The sequence below is a fragment of the Coffea arabica genome, chromosome 11e (genome assembly GCF_036785885.1).
Source record: "Coffea arabica cultivar ET-39 chromosome 11e, Coffea Arabica ET-39 HiFi, whole genome shotgun sequence".
NCBI lineage: Eukaryota > Viridiplantae > Streptophyta > Magnoliopsida > Gentianales > Rubiaceae > Coffea > Coffea arabica.
In genome coordinates this window covers 57,090,349-57,109,269 of record NC_092331.1, presented here as the reverse complement: position 1 = coordinate 57,109,269, position 18,921 = coordinate 57,090,349, and the positions used below count along the sequence as shown (strand labels likewise).

Sequence of the window (18,921 nt, the reverse complement as noted above, 5' to 3'; positions counted from 1 at the left end):
ATTGATTAAATCGAATACAAGCACTAATAAATATCTTTACTTCAACAATTCATTGTAGGAATGATTCAAGTTTGGCCCTCTATGCTATTCAAATTAAATATATGGATCAAGCTCTCAGTAACTGATCACTTTTTACTTTTACTCACCCAAAAAAAAAACAGAAGAAAAAGAGATTAAATCTACTCTGGCCCTTAATAATTGAGGTCATTTCAATTGACCCCCTCCGTACTTATCCTTGCAATCTGCACCTTGAGCTAATCTTCCTCCACAGAGAGGTAGGTAGCTTATCAATTTATAAGATCGTGTGAATCTTGGCCTCCACATTATCCTGGTTGGAAGAGAGACGAGGGGACAAGCTCATGTATCTGAATGGACCAACTAAAACTTGGCGTTTTAGGAGTCCAATTGATATGACGTTAAAGTAAACTTTTAGGTAGGGACAAGTGGAAGAATTATTTCATGAAAATAATATATTGGAAAAATGGCCAATTTAGTCCCTATATTTTTTTTTACTGTCAATTTAGTCCTTACATAATTTTTTTGACCAATTTAATCCCTATACTTATTATCGGTTCCAATTGAGGAACTCCGCGGCGGCGCCACCTTATAATTTCGATCAAACGTCTAATTGAGCATTTAAGCAGGGGTATTTTGGGTACTTCACTGCTGGGACTCCTTCTCAGAAGTAAAAAACAAAATCAAAAGTTACCAAAATGGTTCAGCAGTGCTGAGTCAGTACGGCACGTATAGAATAAGAACAAGCCCGTGTCAGAGGTGCATTTGGCAGACATTTTTTTTTTTACCTATAATCTAAGCAATTAGCCTCATTTCCTACCATCCAAATGCGCCGTAGTTTGACATGCAAATGCTTCTACCCTGCCTAATTAAACGATAATTTTGCCAAAAGAAGAAAAAAAAATACTCATAAAGTTCATTGAAAGTAGGGAAAGTATATCCAGGTGAGCCTACAAGTTCCCAATTATTTTGCTTCAATTCATAGGCTTTATCTTTGTTCAGATGCTCTAGTTATATACTGTGCAGACATTTCATCCTCTTTTCCTATATTTCATTTAGATATTCCTTTCATTCATTCTTGGTCCAGCCTCCTTTCTAATCAATGGTGACTTACAAATTCAACAGCCCGTTTTGGGAGTTTCTTGCACAGCTAGAGCTCCACTTTACACTGCTGAAGTCCTTTTAAGTCTGTAAATCCAACCTGTGATCTGAAAACTACGGTTCAAGAGTGATTGATTTGAAAGCCCAGCATCCCGTACAATTGTAACCACCATATTTCCGCAAGAACTCCAAACACCTAACTATTCAGTTGGCTACTGATATCAACTCTACATGCAAGAGTTAGCCAATTTCAACCTCCTAGTACCTAACATTCTAAGTACATGCGCAGGTTTCTTCTCATTTTCGACCTATCTATCTTTCCTTTCCACATGCTGTTGGTCTCAAAATCAACAAAATACAAATTTTCTTCCTCTTTGAACAGTCTCCTTTTTTTCTCATTTTCTTACCAGTGTATACTAAGTCAAGTTCAACAAGATTTAGATTTCCTTTATTATTATTTGTTTTTATTTTACATTTGCAGACATCTTTAATTTGGGTGTTTAGTGGAGCAAAAGTGGTTAAGCATCTACCCTTGCTCCCGGTGGTCTGCATGGCTGCTAAATCTTGCACGAGGGCACCTACTCATCTCCTAACGTCAAAGTGCATGTGAATTTGCTATTTGGAGGCAAAATCGAAACAAAAATAGTGACTGCCTTCTGGCAATCAAACAATGTCTTGACTTGTAATGTTTTGGTTGGTGCCGTGTGAATATGTCCCATATATCCATCCAGCCTGACGACAATTCACAACGCACCCCATCAAAATGATGCAAGTTGTAATCCTCGTACTAGTAGTAGGAGGGGATGAGCCACAACCACAAATTTAGGAGAGAAATAGGGGGCATGAACGATTATGAGCAAAGTCGGAGTATTTGGCTCAAAATGCAAATAAGTGCAGATTGGGGCCTGCCTTGGCTAAAACTAGTAGATACTGGATAACAATTTTGTCTTAATGCGGGGAAGATGCAGCTAAATTGTGGAAATTTATTTTAGGAATATTTGGATGATCTCTCTTTCATAGCCTCCTAAATTTTTCAACAAATTTCTGTTGCTCGATCCCTTCCCCTTTCCAACTGTAACCTTTTGCTCTCGGCGAATGTTTGGATCCTAAACAGCCACTCAAACATAATTAGTCATGATGTACAAGAAATCGATTTTGCGAGCTTCCTAAACGATTTTCACATATTCTCCTTTTTGTAAGATGCACTTCTAACATTCTATGCTAGATTTTCTCTCAAGGCACTCGTTAGTGTAAATTTTATGAGGAAACTTTCGGACGGACTCCTAAATTATTCGCTTTGAACGATTTTGGTCCCTTAACTATAAATTGTTACAAAAATAAGTCCTTAAACAAAAAAAAATGCGTAATGTAAGGGCTTCTCTCAATTTTGAGCTATATTAAGTCCAAACAAAAAAATCAACCCTCTATTTGATTAAAAATCAACTATATTAAGTCAACTAATATATGATATGGAGTTTAATATTTCTTTCTCTTCTTTCTTTTACCTTTTCTAGCTCGAATTTGATGAAATAATTAGTCAACCAGACTTTTTAGGTTGTTTTCATGGGTTGATTTTTTTGTTTGTTCAATTTTGCCCCCAATTCCGTCACCTCTAATGGTAAAAATTAACGAAAAAAGTTCTTAAATTTTTTTTTATTCAAGGGCTTATTTGTGAAATACATAGTTGAGGGGCCAAAACTGCACAGAGACAAAATTTATGGACCGTCCGGAAAGTTTCCTCAAATTTTATCGGTCACAGAAGACATCTTGTCGGTCGTTTAACTTTTTATGTCCCGAATTCATGTAGTCCCAATCATTCCTGCTTGTTAATACATCCCATCTTGATAGACACAAGAGACTCGTTAGTCACCTTTCGCACTTTACTGAGATATTAAAAATTAGGAAATTTTCTTCAATGAAACCCTAATCTTTTCTAAAAGACAGCTCAAAACGGAAGTTTATTATGACCCCCAACCCCCAAAAACCCAAAAAAAAAACAAACATAAATCTGCTAATTAACCAAACAATCCGCAAGAGCCACCAAAAAGTTCCAGTTGCCGAACCTTAAAAACAAAGTTACAAGGGCTGCATTCTCATTAGAATACACGAGAAAAGAAAAGGCCTTCCATGTCCAGACAAAACGTGAAATCGATACTTCATATGGATCTTGATAGAAAGACGACGAATCGAAAGGGGCCGGAATTGGGGTTCTTGATAAGAGCTCATCTTTTGGTTTCTCCGTGACTATAACACGAAACCAATAATTCATAGGGTTTTCATACTGATGGAGAAGAGAGGGGGCACCAGAGCCTCAGCTCGAAGCAAAACATAAGCTAACGTAACACAAAATGCATTACCTGGGCCACCAGAGGGGGGGCCAAGGGCATCTAATTCAAAGACTATGCTAACTCGGTGTATCAAGGAATCTCATTCTTTTCAAAATTGTGCTTTATGAACTTTCCTAAGCAAGAGCTGATGTTAGCTCCCCAAGTCCTTGAAACCATTAAATGTACAAGCAAGGGGGAACCATTAGACAGAGGAGGAGCAAGAGGGACAATTAGACATCGGAGATAAGGGAGTCACAACGCCTCCTTGAGACTAAAGGTTCTTAATATTGCCCTAGCTTGGTCGTACTCATTTAGCTCCACAAGCATCTTCTTCAATCGGCGAGCAAGTTTAGCAGTTTCTGTCTGAATCCCACCAGAAACATGCCTCTTCTCCAGCGTCCTTCCAAGTGATAGCAAAAATTCCACCAGTGGCAGCAGTTTTGGGCTACAAGCATAGTGAGGATACAGTGAGTTTACTCATATGAGAAGTAGGGTAACAGTCCATTGCTGACTTGTATCATGGGGCAAAGGAAATTAGTCAGGTGACAACGCAAGGCCTTCAAAAATTCATCACTAATTTACATGCAACATGCCATTGAAAGCCACATGCTATTGAAAGCCATGGAGAAAAAGATGCGCGTACCACATGCAATAAATAGAGAACTAAATAACTGGCAACATAGTATCCCAAAAAAAAAAAAAACATTTTAATGAATGAATGACCTTGAACCTCAAGGTTGCACTGGACAATTTAGGGTGAGCATTCAGAGAGTTTTGAATGTCAAGTTGGAATCATGTCCAACTCTAATCATTTTCATTAAAAGGATTGACTCAGAAGGGTCCTCATGAGATGAAACCATCCAGATACAGATATTAGCCCATAAAGTTAACTTTCTTTTATATGCTTGAACACAGGGCTTTTCCTGGCTTAGCATTTCACAAGGCTTTCATCTCTTACCAAACTTCCCTACTTTTCCTCTCTACCTCCTCCACACACTAAATACCCATGCCACGTAAGACCATCTGTCCCTCTGAAATATGTCACTTCAGCACAAACAGAAAGTTTTGCTACAATTTATACACTTAGTGAATGCTGTATATAGAGAGAGGCAATTGCCCACATACTAAGCCACTACAAAACCCAAGCAAACTGGCAACTATGTTTCCCCACTTTTCCCTTTATCTATTGTATTTTCTAAATCCACCTTAATTTCAGGCTTGATACAGGAGGAGCATGTAGGTCTGTATTGTTTGTAGTGGCAAGGATAAATATGTAAATCATATTTTTGCAATCGTGCCTGACCAAATAGCAAGTGAGATCAAGCAAAGATGCTATCTCAAAAGCAAACTCAACTTTAAGAATTATTTTTCTGTGATCCTAAGATTTGGTAAAACTTGAAAATTTAACTTAAAAGCTTCTTTCACAATTCTTCAGTAGCATCTTAGACATACTTCCATTTTAAACCAAGAGAATGACACTTTTCACTTGAAGAAACAAGTACCTGCGATCCCCAGTAACACTTGGACCAGCCCAGACCCCATCTAAGGAGGCAACAACTCTCTCTGTTCTTGTAACTGCATCGTGAATGTTTGATTCAATGCTTCGAAGATGAGGAAGAATCTTGCCAATTAACAGTTCATCCAGAGCAAGCTTTTCCAATACTGGCCTTGCAAGAACCTTATGCCATCGACATATGTTCTTCATCAAACGAACAGACACACCAAATCTGTACGCTGCAGCTCTTGCCGCGTTTGGTACAGCTTTTAATACAAGTGTGTTCCACGTTGGCACCTATAAACTTATATCCTTTTAGTAAGAATATAATATTTAAGGAAAGACAAGTACTAGTTGATATACTCTGCAAATGATAATCCAAAAAGGAGATAAGAAATACCATCAAATTGGTCACAGCATCAGCCAGGCGGTCTCGAAGTGCAGCTACTAAGTTCCCAAGTGCCAAACTGGATGGAGGAACATATCCTAAGACCAAGTTTGTAGCAGAAACAGCGTACTCTGTTTCACGTGTACTAAGCATGTCCCAGCAGTATACTAACTGGTGATGCAAAATTGGAATTGCCAGTTTCTCTACTAGTTCCGGAATAAGGTTGGCGTCAGCATCATCTTCTGGACCATAATCAAATAACAAGGAGTGCCTGAAAGTAGGAGAGATGATAGACTCAGCATCATAAAAAAAAAAAAAAAAAAGCCAAAACAAAAAGATCTCATTCTCTTTCATTAGCACGTTACAACAAAAGTGAAGTCAATAATCTCATACTCTTTTATCTCTGCATTCAGTGGTCTACCTAACCATGGCTAACTGGTAGAAATCATCAAGCTCACAAAAAATTTCCACCATGCTTGTTTAAATGATACGAGCATTTAAAAGAGACAACCCCCACTAAAATTATTGCCCTGCTCTAGAAGTGGACAGCAGAATTACAGACAACAGCCACTGTATATTTGAAGCTAGAAAGCTACTACAGTTGCAACCATGCGGGTCAAGCCAAGAAAAAATTTTCAACCTCGAGGTAATTTGATTCAGTTGACCAGCAAATCCACCAAAAAGAATAGTTACTGGACATTCAAGTTCCACGATATGAAAGTACTACATCTAACAGAAAAATAAGAACACATCTATAAGTTACACTATCATGGTTTGGCTAATTTGTAACAGGATTTTGTTTGTTTAAAATTTTTTCATCGTTGACCCAAGAAAAATAAAAAATATTAGTGATATAAATAATGTATAAATGAAATGACATGATTCACGGAAAAAAGGGTAAACAAAGAAGGCCAGAATAAAATAATAAAGAAAGAAGAAGAAGAAGAAGCAAGAAGCTGCACAATTGTGCGGGTCCCAGAGACCTTAACCTTGCCAGGAGTCAGCAAAATATTCTAGAGTGAATCGTGAAACAAAAAGGCATTTAATCAAAGTGTTGCTCAAATTGTACAGCCAAATTTCAACTGGACGCTCCATACCATTTCATATGAATAAAGTCTGAATCCTCATGAAGTGGATCCCACTTTAGAAGCTCAAGCCTTACATAAGGAGAGAAAATCGTAGGCGCACTTAGTGACATATAAGCATCACGGTAGCTTGAAGCATACTCCTTTTTCCATCTCTCAAACCTTTCTACAACTGCTGAAAGTTGAGCATAATCGTCAGCTGCATCACTGAAGATCTGTTCAGAAATCTGAAGCAACTGATCACGACTTGACTGATAAGCTGTACTCTCACTGTCACTTTCATCAGTACTTGATTCCCCTTCCATTGGCTGATTAGGACTGTCAATTTCCATGGACAACAATCTCTTTGAATCTGACTTAGCTTTCCTGTATTGTCGAGCCTCTGCCCTCCTAGCTAAATCCATTCGTTTCTGCAGATTCAAATCTCTGCCGAGTTCATCTAGCTCCACAGGTAAGTCTCTTAATTCTCTTGCAGCTGCAGATGCAGCCTGAGCAGCACTTATAGCTGATTCTATCATTGCTGCACTGCTTCCACCTTTACGAAAAACAGACATTGCTGCACTCACAGCTGGTTCTAATTCCTTCATTTCATCGTTATTATCAGCGATTCTTCTTTCTAGAATTGCAGCTGCTCTTTCTTCGTGAAGCTTCTGCATCTGATCTTCAAGTTCTTCAATAAAAGGAGCCTTATGCTGCAAAGAGCAAGATTAATATCAGATCAAAATTACATTAATGTTACATTTAGAAAACACTATCTAGCAGAGTAGACCAAGAACAAGCAACAAAAGATGAAAACAGCCAAACAAAATGCTCAAAGCCCTTCAAGGAAAGTCATGGAAACTCCTACATGTAACCAGGGCAAGGGCAAGATGTTACACCAGAAAACCCTAGAGTATCCATAGCATTCTTCTCCAACCCACATTATATGTCATTGACAACTTTGCGCATACTTAAGAAAAGTAGAATTTGACAAAAATACATCAGCTAGCAAAGCAACTGTTCCCATTATTGCCCATCAATTGAACAACACTATTTTGTTAGTTGAATTTGAAGTTTTACATGAGGCACAACTACCATAGTTAAGAGATGGTTTGTAATGTTATTTATCATGGCAACATGCCTCCTACGATTATTTCTTAGGATTTGTATAAAGGGTCAAGTTAGGCTTTATATACTTTCTTGAAACTTTTTTGACACAAACCAAAACAGTGACGTATAAAATGTAACAGAGTGAATAGCACATAAACCAAAAGAGAAGTCTCAAATTTACATCCAGTATGAATCCACACAGCTCACTCACAAAATAACACTATAGCACAGATGAAGATATTCTTCAACTTGAGAAAAACAACTGAGGATCAAAAAACTTTCTTCTATCTATGTATTGCACAATGACTTCATTCACAAGCAAGCGGTAGTGTCTGTATTACTGCTCAAAGTGAGGAGGAATATGTATGCATGAATATTGGGAGCACGAGGAGCACTACAACAGCAGATAATCCACAATGGCAATGATACCAAACAGGAGAACATTATCCAAAGCCAACAGAAGAAAATTGAAACTAAATGAGGAAAGAGGTGAATATACAATTGACACCCAGAATCATCAAAATTTAAGCAGTCAAAAAAACCATCAGATGGGTCCCTGAGACATTCTTTGAAAAAGAATAATTCTCTATATGCCACTTTCATGCTCATCATCACACTAAAGGAGACAAGACAACCTATATAACCAACTCTTCCACAATTGCTGCCCTACATATTATAAACCTCAGTTCATAATTCCACCTGAATTTAGAAAGAGAAAAAATAGCATGTACTGCCATGAGAAGAACGCAACCTCATCTACATCGTCTTAATTGATAGATGATAAAGAAAAGAACTAAATATACGTCAACTAACAGAGCATACATGTAAAAGACACTAGAAAATCTGAAAGTTCCAAAATTGATAAAATTATCTTCAAAATTACAAAAGTAGCACGTTAAACAACATGATTCAAAGCAGTAAACCAACATATGAGTTAAGAACTCCAAAATAACAATATTTATAGATCCTTCAGTACCAAAACCTACTTGGATCTATACAGTGACAGAAAAATTGGAAGAGAATCTAAAGATGGCTGAAGTGAAGCAATCTAAGTAGTTATAACCTCAAAGCTCCTAATAACTAACAGCAGGATTTAACATATACAGAAAAATAAAGATGGCGGGTGCTAGGACAACAGATTCTCCATACTTTCGGTCACTTATGCTCAGTGACAGTAGCAAAACAAATAAAGAGAACAACATAATTGATCTATCACGTTAAGATTTGGCAACTATGGAGGGCACCAAAATAAATTGGAGATTGATAAATCAGATAATCCGTACCTGCAAAAAGTCACATATAACAGAAACAAACTCACGAAGCTTTTGCATAAAGATGAACTTCTCACCAGCAGCAGATAATGAATTTTCCAGCTTGGTGACATTCAACAGTGAAGCGGATAGATTTTCATCATTCCTTGTTAATGTATCCATTGTTTTCTTATGAGACTCCTAAGAAAAAGACAAGTCAAAAGACAATAACAGATCAGTTGCAATCACTACATAAACAGAGGGAAGAAAATAAAACTTGTAAACACCAATGAACATTTTCTTCAGAGCAACATATTGGTATTAAACTCAAATATCTTCTAAATGTCCAAATTAATACTGGTCAAGACAGAAGCAGAAAACTATTAATTAAATGCTTTATCCAGTAATTCTTGTTTTTCTACTTGCAATGGTAATCTCACAACTAATTTACAACTTAAACTGATAATGCTGTATTTCCAGAAGAAATCCTACTTAAACTTATAAAACAAAGAATAAGTAATCAAATTTCAAAACAAACACTAGGAATAAATGCCAATGCATACCTTAAGCATCTTCACATTGTCATACAAAACTTTCTTAGCGAGCTCAGCTTTTTGTGATATCGGCATTTCATCTGATCCAGGCAATCCCCCAACAGCACCCCCAATACTAGGACCAACAGTATCAACAGAACTAATCTGCACTGAAGAATATACACTACCAGAGGCCACGATTGGAAAACCAAATTTCTGCTGAGGGACACTCTGAGGCACATTAACACTACTACCACCAGCAGTACTACTACTGACTCCTACACTAACGCCATCATCTAGCCTCTTTCCTAATCCCAAACCTTTCCTTGCCTGCTCCTCTTCCCACAACTTTTCCAATTCTTCCTCATCCTCATCGTCGCTATTAAGAACAGCGCTATCCTTTGCCGTTACTCTCTCCTCAAAATCCTCAAACACGCCCTTCTTCCCACCATCAATTTTTGCTCCAAAAAACCCGATTCTCCCTCGAAATTCTGGCTCCTCATCGCTCAACCCCTCGGCTTCACCATGATTACTTCCTCCATCCAATGATATATAATCCTGGGCTGCAGGCCCTGCCTGCCTGAGCCTCTCTCTTTTTGCCCTTATCGCGTCTATTGTCGCCTGGTCTGGTATGACTCCCCCAGAAACCTCACTTTTCCCTCTCAAACCCAATCTAAACTTTGCCTCATCTCTCTCAGTTCTCACCAAATCGCCTTGCTGCTCAACACCCATCTCGTCATTCTCGATTTCCCCATCTGCATCGTCAACCATATTCGGTTTTGGCTTCACTAGCCCTTTCAATACGATAACGGGCTCAGTGGGCGTCACTTCGGGCTTCGATTTGGGAGGTTCGGGCCGGGCTGAACGGGAAGAGGCGAGGGTTCTAGTGTTCTTCTGGAGCTCAAGGAGGGCTTCTTTGGTGTAAGTTCCAGCTTGGGGTTGCACATTGGAAGGTAGCGACGCCGTCGTTTGAGGCCCAATTCGGTCTTTAGACGAGCTGAGCTTATGATGAGAAGAGGAAGAAGAAGAGGGTCTGGAGAGACGAGAGTTTGATGAAGAGGGACGAGGTTTAATGGGCAATTGGTCGGCGTCGGCTTCCTCATCGTCAGCGAAGCTCAGGCGGCTTTTGGGAACTGCAGTTACCGGTTTTTTCGGTCTTGAAGCGGAGGAAATGGATTTGAATTGGGGTTTTGATGATGTGGTGGTGGAGCCGTTGGTGGTGGGGGTCTTGGTACTCTTGTCGTTGTCTTCGTCGTCGTCAGCGCCATCTCCGCCTCGGCGGCGGAAATTACGGGCTTTGCTGCTCATCGTACGGTGCCGGAGTTGTGGCGGTTTTTTTTCCCCCCCGAGTTTTTGCGCAGGGAGCAGAGCGGAGCCAAGTTGTGTTAGGTGGCAATTTGGCAGTGGATCAGTGGTCAGCCTAATAGAGCTTGTTGTGGGCTTATGGGCGATTGACTATGCGGGGCTTATTTTGTGTCGGTTTGGAATTCAAACTGACCAATTTTGTGTATTCTAAACGCTATGGGCTAGTCTATAATTGCTTGCGTTAAAAAAATCGTCACACTCAGCCCACTGCCAATAGCTTTAGTAGTATCCACTTTAGATAAGTGGTGTAAACGATTTTTTTTTTTTTTAAAAAGAGTGTTTGATTTGATTAAAATCATTTACATTACTGATCTAAAGTCACAGAGTTCAAGCTTATTTGTTTATTATTATTTAACTTGAAATTATGTTCAATCTCTCCTCAAAGAAAGAATATTATGTTTAAACTTGATATGTTTATTTATTGAATCGAACTCTTATCGAACTGAGTTTGAGTAAATTAAACTATTACTCAATACACACTAATGCATGTGCAATCAAAAACTACATAATATTATCGGTTATATGTTTTAAATAAAATTGTTATTACTAAACAAACTTTAATCTTTTAAATATTTTTTTATAAAATAATTTTATATTGGTAGCTATAATATGTAGGAATAGTTACGTTTAAAACATATATTTAAATAGTTAAAAGTAAATAGTCATGAGTGGTTATAGGTAGTTAAAATAAAAGTAGTTTTTATAAGAATAAAAAAGAAGGTTCATAAAATGACGATAAATGTTAGTCCCAAATTCCTTTCTCAAACTTTATATATAGTATATATATTTGATATATATATATATGTTTCAAAATTTATGTTAATCAAACCAAACTCTAGTGAGGTTTGAAACTTAACGATATACTTAATGATTTGTTTAATGAGTTAGAAAATAGAAAATGAACGAACTTGATTTAAAGGATCAAGTAATTTGATCTACCTTTGAGCTTTTCTTTACACGTTCGATTCTTGTGGTATTACCTAACAATCTAGAACAAAGCATTAAACTTTATCAAATTGCTAGTATTTTGTGGGAAAGTATTGAACAATTTGGACTTTTTCCCCTCATAAATAAAACATTATATTCTTAGGAACGGTCGAGAGCGTGTGTAGATAAGAGATTATTTTGAATAATCTATAAAAAAAATACCGCAACAATCAATTTAGCAGTTGTCGAAAACATGTTTACATGTAAAATAGCATTAAGAAAAAAAGGCAACAATGAATTTAGCATTATTGAGATGAACATAAATCAAACAAATGTGGTATGAAACAATCAGTGGCCAAACTCCTACTAAAGTGTCGGTTGATTGCCTTTTCCACTTTCAATTCCATTTTTCTGTAGGTAGTGATTAATCACATGTTGTCTAGTCAATGGTCAAACTATCAACATCGTACTCAAAGCAATAGTAAGTAGACACGCTTTCAAATTTCAAAATTCACCAAAAAATGCGTCCGAAGCACACAGCGGTATATAATGGTTAGGAAAACCGAGAACACTTTGTGAAACCTCCTAAACTACACTACTATTATTTGGGAAATTCCCAAGATGCTTTAACAGTTAATATATTACTAGGTGGAGAACTGTAGAAGCACTAGTTACAGTAGGAATTCAAAGCATTAAATAATAGAAGAAAAGGGGCATTTGTTTCACTTTTTGCTGCTTTTGATCACATCCATTCTCCCATGGCTCGGTAAGTCTCTGCTTGTGGTCTCCTTCCTTTTATTCCTCTTGTGCTGTTTACTGAAAAATCACCATAGACTTGATTTTGTTGAACACATTGACTTGTAGATAGTGCAAAGATTGAATCTTTATGAGTATCTATTGAATCTTCTAGGTCAACTCTGAGTTGGGTCTTGTGGTTTTGATGAAAGAACGGATTTTGTTTTTGTTTTTGTTTTGGTTTATCAGCTTTACCCATTTTGTGGATTAGCCTGAAAGATCATGTGAAGCCTTTTTTTTTTTTGGGAAATGATGGTGGTGGTGGTTTTGTACTCTGAGTATTTCTGATAAAGCGATGGTTCCTCCCAACTCCGCCATCTGCCTCCTACTTGGAAATAAGTTTTTTGTTTATTAACTATTTTTAACTTATCTGATTAGGCTATGGCTGGGAGGGTTGGGTTGGATGGGGGATTGTAAGTAGGAGTTCTTGCACCCAAGGCCTCCCACTTATTAAAAAAAAAAAAAAAAAAAAATCTGATTAGGCTATAAAACAAAAATATAAAATTAAACTTGTGATTACTGTGAGTGTAAGCTGCAACCTCCGTAAAAGATCTATTTTTTGCAGTTGGAGATATATGTGGATGTGATTATATCATGTGAGTTTTCGATGATAGCGGTGAGTTTTGGTGCTTGATTTTCCTATAAGACGTTTAGAGCTGCATGTAGCTAGAAAAGAATTGCTGGTTCTGGCGTTGAATGGTCAATGTGGGAATATTTGCCTGCTGGTTTTCAGGGGATTGATTTTCTTGCTTTCTGGATTTTACAGTCGAGAAGTTGTGATTGCCCCTTTTTATTCCTTTATTTATTTTTTATTCATTTAATGGGTGAATGTAGTCAGTTTTGAGTATATTGATCTATTAAATTCAGTAATACACAAGAAGTCAACTAATTCAGGTTTGTGTTTGTTTTGTGATTGAGAAAGTTGAGGATGTCTGCAAAGGCTTTCTGGCTCAAGTCAAAATCGTATAAATATGCAATTTTTATCACATTCAAACATCGATATGAACCATACCCATTTTCAGTTGTTGGAACGGATGTTATTAGGAGAATATCCTCCATTGTCATCTTTCTTTTGTTTCTTTTTTTTTTTCATCTTGAGAAAGGGGCCAACATTCCATAATACTTATGTTTGGAAATGAGCAAAGTAAGATAACACGATTTGTATTTGCAAGAGAAGGGCCATTATTTCAGGTAAGGGGTCTGACGTGTCTTGAGTAAAACTTAGCACGATCACATGAATTAGATATTTAATGTTATTCAAGAAAATTTCTAATACTTAATGGAGTGTAATTATTTTTCTGAAAAGAAAAACATCTAAAAGAATGACATTATTTTGTTGACTCCTGTAGTCCTAAATTTTAAGCCTGCAGATAATTCTTTTGGATGCAGGTAGCTCCTTAAAGGATATATATATTCATAACATAACTTCTGATAAACCTCATTAGCTTTTTATTTATAATAAGCAATGGATGTATTTATTTCTGGCTGGTAAAAACAACTTCTTTGGAGAAGTCTACTCTGTGCTGCCTATTAAAGGATGAAGTTAAGAAAAGTTTCAAAATTGATATGCATTTAGTAGAGGAGCAAAGTATCTTCCCACTGATTTTGTTGTGCTTCTAAGTGTGGTTCTTTCCTCTAAATGCAAATCCAGATGTAGTGAATGTGAAATGATTTTTTGGGTTTTTTTGGATAGAGTATTATTTGGAATAATTACTGTAGCACTTTTTGTGATGTGATGTATGTGAGACAAAAAGGTGATTGGGAATATAAAAAGGTGGGTTGGGAAATGTGTTTATGATGCAAGTGAAATATTATTTGGGAAATGTGTTTATTGTTTGGCAAGATTATGCTTTAATTGGTGTGAAATCTTATGTACATTTTTCCTGTGCTGCTAATTATGCTTGCTTACTTTTCAAATCTATATTTTCTGTATGCTATAGAATCCTAATTATATGTGGTCTAATATTTACTTCCGTGTCAATATCCTCTACTCTTATGGGTCTCATCTGCTTTGGCACTTCTTAAGCCTTCGAGCTGTTCAGTGCATGAACTTGATTTATTTCGTGAAATTATGCAGACCATCGTGGCTGGTTGATAGTAACAGAATTGCAACCAAAATTAGGAGTGCATCTGGCGCAAGTGATCTGCAACAAGTTAACTGGACAAGCAATCCTACAAAAACTTGCCCAAATTGTCAGCATGTCATTGACAATAGTGATGTATATTTCTTCTCTCATAAATTTTTGCACATCTCAAAATGGATGTGCATCATATTATCTGGAACAAGCTTCAGCAGTAGTTGCTTCTTAATCAGAAACACAAATTTATTGTTGGAAATTAGTTTCTGGGAGTGGTTAATTGAGAAGAAAGATTATCATATTTAATATCTGTGACCCATCTCTTTCTACTTGCCTGTGCTTTCTTCATTGGATCATTATTTAATAATCAGTATTGTTCTTTTTGGTGTGTGGTTGAAATGCAAAAATACTTGTGTAAGAGAAAGCCTATGGACATTGCTATTTTTAAGTTTCTCTCTATAGTCATGACGAATGAGCATTTAATGCCATGAACTAAATAAATCAATAATTGTGGGGCAGGATGAATTGATTTTCTGATTTTCAGCTTCGTTAAAATTTTGTTATGCTTTTATGCATATTTGTCCCATGTGGCTGTGTCGAAGGTTACCCCCATTTGCTTTGCTAGAGCAAAAACATATTAGTGAGATGAACAGAACATTTAGTTGCCAGTTTTCCAAAAGATATTTTCCTCATATTAAAAGTGCATAGGAGCAGTTGGAGACTAAAAGCTGAAAATCGTTTGTTTCTTTCTTCTGTCTTTGTTTTTTCAGGTCACCCAAGAGTGGCCGGGATTACCGCGAGGGGTAAAGTTTGATCCATCTGATCAAGAAATTATTTGGCATTTACTTGGAAAAGTTGGTATTGAAAATATGAAGCCCCATCCTTTTATTGAAGAATTTATTCCAACTGTTAATGAAGATGATGGAATCTGCTATACTCATCCTCAAAATTTGCCTGGTAGGTTATGTCTACATATACAAGACTTAATAATTCCACTTTAATGCTTTGGTTTGTATTTGTTTTCTTTGGACTTCAATCTTTTAAAGTAGTGGTTTTTAGGTGTTAAACAGGATGGGAGTGTAGCACACTTTTTTCACAGGGCAATCAAAGCTTATAATACTGGAACTAGAAAACGTCGTAAGATACTCGGTGACAGTTCTGGAGATGTTCGTTGGCATAAGACTGGTCGGACAAAGGCTGTTCATTTGGATTGTATACAAAAAGGATGTAAAAAAATTATGGTGCTGTATCTTAGCCCAGTAAGAGGTGGCAAGCCAGAGAAGACTAATTGGGTGATGCACCAGTATCACCTCGGTACAGAGGAAGATGAAAGGGAGGGAGAATATGTTATCTCCAAGGTCTTTTATCAGCAGCAACAGGTCAAGCAGAATGAAAAGGCTGAAGTAGAAGTTCCAGAAGATGATGCCTCGATTGTCAAGGTAGATCCTGTTACTCCCAAGTCTGTGACCCCTGAACCACCTCGTACTGAAAGCCGCTTCCCTGATTGTGATGCCCAAGAATCTGTTCTTCCAGCGGCTCAGGTAAAGTTGGGTCCTCCCTGTTTAAAATCATTTCTATTTGGCACTTCCAGATACCATGAAGGATGGGGGTGTTTAGTATTTGCCATTCATTTTGTTTCTTATGACCGCCAATCAAAGGCACCTTTGTGTTGTGTGGCTGTTACATCATTTTTTGTTCATTGTAATGATCTTATACTCATTTATGAACTTTAAAAAAAAGAAGTTTGCAGGGTAGCACAACCACCAATATGACTATGGTAGAGGACTCTTGCCAGGGTGGAGAATTAGAAATTCTATTAACATCTGTATTATCTATCATTCAGTGATTGTTAATTATTCTGTAGCATCATGGTGTGGTTTGCATGGAAGATGAGGTTAGACCTCCAAGCGACCAGCCCAATTGTGAAGATCCCGTCTCTGCTGTGGATCTTGCTGATCAACAGGATGATAAAACCGACAATGATGCTGGTGAGAAGAGAGAGTGGTGGGATAGTGAATCACAATACTTGCTAGACTCACAGCAACTTGTAGAAGCACTATCTTTATGTGATGAGTTTCTACGGAGCCAATCTCCAAACAGAGATGGAGATAAAAATGAGCAAGAATTAAAACCCAAACCTCGTCTTGCTGATTATGCCCACTTAGGACCTGAACATTTGAAGAAAGATTTAGAAGAGTGCCAAGATCTGGTCCTTGATCCAGTAAACCTGGAGCTAGATACACCTCCTGACTTCCGGTTGAGCCAGCTTGTGAGTTCAAGCCTCCTCTCTCTGCTTCATATTATTATATTAATGGTCTACTTTATCTTGGTTAGTTTACTACTGCCTTCACCTTCTTTAGTTCTAGTTCAAGGTTTCAAGTGCTTTGCAGGAATTTGCATCTCAGGATAGTTTTATATCATGGGGTGGAAACAAATTGCAGGAATTTGCATCTCAGGATAGTTTTATATCATGGGGTGGAAACAAATCTGCTGACATTGAGGAGCACGGTACTTGACAAGCACGGAATGGAGAGAAAGGACCACTGACTTTTGGCTGTCAATTTGAAGCTTCTTGCTAAAAATGTTCATTTTGAATCAGAATACTTGAATGATGTATAGGCCCATATAGTAGCCCATGTTTTGACTAGCTTCTCAGTTGAACGTAAGTTTGTATGACAGCTTCCTTGTACCTGTTACAATTGTCACTTGATGGGTATGCTCTTGTTCATTTTATCATAACTAAAATGTGATGTGGTTTATGTGCTTTTCTGACATTTTTTTTATTTGTTATGCATTTTCTTTTGTATTTTTCTCTCTTTTTATCGAGATAAGACCAAGATTAGGGTCATGGTTTTGAAAGTTTGGCTCTGCCGCCCAATAACCATGGGAGAAAATGGAAAGGTGGCTTCTCTTTAGGGGTGAGAGTTATCAAGTTTTACTTCATTTACAATTATAGATACCATCATATGTAGACCTATGGGTTGGCATGGATTAGACATTTTTTGGGATATTTTATAAAAATTATACTATAGGATTGTATGGTAAAAATTTACCGTGCAATTGTATTTTACGTGTCTTTAAAATTTAAAATATATTTGGAGTATTTTTATAATTTGCATTTTTTACTGTTTCCTCTGTTACTCCCTTTTTTTTTTTTTTTCTTTCCTCCTCCACCACCTCACCTTCCTTATCCTCCCTCTGTTTTTCTCCACCTTTTCTCCTCTTGTAGCACTTCACCTTCTATTTCTTGCCTCCCCACGTTCCCTATTTTGGTTTTCCCCTCTCCTCACACCCTCACCCTCCTTTCCCATGGGATCTTGTTGTGTGACCAGATTTGGTCACAACCTGGTCGTTCATTCCTGCTAGATTCAAGGAAGGGAGGACGGGGGTAAAGGAGAAAAGGAACCGATGTGGAGAAAGGAAGGTGGTGGGGGAATGTAAGGGAGGAGAGAGAGGGAAAAGTGGAGGTGATGCCGCGAGGAGGGGTGGGGGGAAGAGGGAAGGATTAACGGAACACTTTCGTCCTCCTTTTCAATCGGATTTTGTCGTGTAAATAGATTTGGTCACGATCGAATCATACGGCCAGATTTCAGAAGGGGAGGGGAAGAGAGGACGGCTAAATTATTGCAGGAGTCTAATTTTGTGCTCGAAATCAATTGATTAATTAAACGATTAAACTTTTTTCGAACTCAAACAAGGCAAATACGAACTTGTTTGTTGATTGCTTGGTTCATTCAAAACTTGGCATTACAAAGCTCATTTGCATGTCAAGCAAAAGCTTTTGATGCCATGCTTTGAAGGAGTGATAAATGAAACATAGTTGGGCCTGAGTTGGCTTAAATTAAAGAACAAAAAGAATACAAACCCAGACAGATAATTTTGCTCCTTTCGTCCAGATTTAGAAAGCTACATGTCATGGTGGCTCATTTGGATCCAGCATAAAAGGTTATACCCGGCTCGAAGTTCTGGATGACGAAGCCTGCAAAATGGAACACAGCGGAAGAGCACAATTCATTTAATCATCAAACCTTAGTCCAATAGTTAAGACAATTGATTACTGTCACTTGCTAGTCAAATTTCTCTATTTTCATGCCCATTATTTCATTCCTGCTTCTTCTCCACATCCCCCATTAAAAAAAAATAAAAAAAGGGAACATCACAAAAAAAAAAAAAAAAGTGAAACATCCCCACTGTGAAAGTCTAGGAATTTTTCTGAAAACTTGGTTGGAGTCCTCCCACTCACACTAAAAAAATATAAAAATAAAAAATAAAAATAGCCCATTGTTGGGCCTATGATATTTGTCCTTGTTAGGCAAACTCTGGGCTTTGGTCCCTCAGTCAGGAACAGCATTAAGAACTGATGGCTGAACGATCTGTTCACACCCGTTTGTAAAGATCCAACCACCAGTCCAACATAAAATCGCTACATGGGGCCCTTATACAATCTGGCACCACACCGCAGCTCATGAAACT

General features: G+C 37.5%; 2 protein-coding genes across 6 annotated transcripts; one reads left to right on the top strand and one right to left on the bottom strand.

Moving 5' to 3' along the window:
• Nucleotides 1–3,531: 3,531 nt before the first annotated feature.
• On the bottom strand, nucleotides 3,532–10,699 carry LOC113716715 (transcriptional repressor ILP1). The gene is made up of 6 exons (XM_027241118.2): nucleotides 9,314–10,699; nucleotides 8,784–8,951; nucleotides 6,424–7,103; nucleotides 5,339–5,597; nucleotides 4,946–5,235; nucleotides 3,532–3,888 (listed from the first exon to the last, which is right to left on the bottom strand). Exons 1-6 carry the CDS (start codon nucleotides 10,589–10,591, stop codon nucleotides 3,696–3,698), a joined length of 2,868 nt encoding a protein of 955 aa, XP_027096919.1. The 5' UTR covers nucleotides 10,592–10,699; the 3' UTR covers nucleotides 3,532–3,695.
• A 1,408-nt stretch (nucleotides 10,700–12,107) lies between these two features.
• On the top strand, nucleotides 12,108–17,213 carry LOC113716897 (SUPPRESSOR OF GAMMA RESPONSE 1). Of its 5 annotated transcripts, none has more exons than XM_027241439.2 (6): nucleotides 12,108–12,341; nucleotides 14,448–14,589; nucleotides 15,219–15,405; nucleotides 15,508–15,989; nucleotides 16,313–16,777; nucleotides 16,890–17,213. In XM_027241439.2, the coding sequence occupies exons 1-6, from the start codon at nucleotides 12,334–12,336 to the stop codon at nucleotides 16,962–16,964; spliced, it is 1,359 nt and encodes a 452-aa protein (XP_027097240.2). In that variant the 5' UTR covers nucleotides 12,108–12,333; the 3' UTR covers nucleotides 16,965–17,213. The 5 variants fall into 5 exon arrangements, with proteins under 5 accessions (XP_027097240.2, XP_027097242.2, XP_027097241.2 ...); XM_027241441.2 differs by having other exon boundaries at nucleotides 12,110–12,341; nucleotides 16,313–16,717; XM_027241440.2 differs by having other exon boundaries at nucleotides 12,112–12,341; nucleotides 16,313–16,717; nucleotides 16,839–17,213.
• The last annotated feature ends 1,708 nt before the right edge of the window (nucleotides 17,214–18,921 follow it).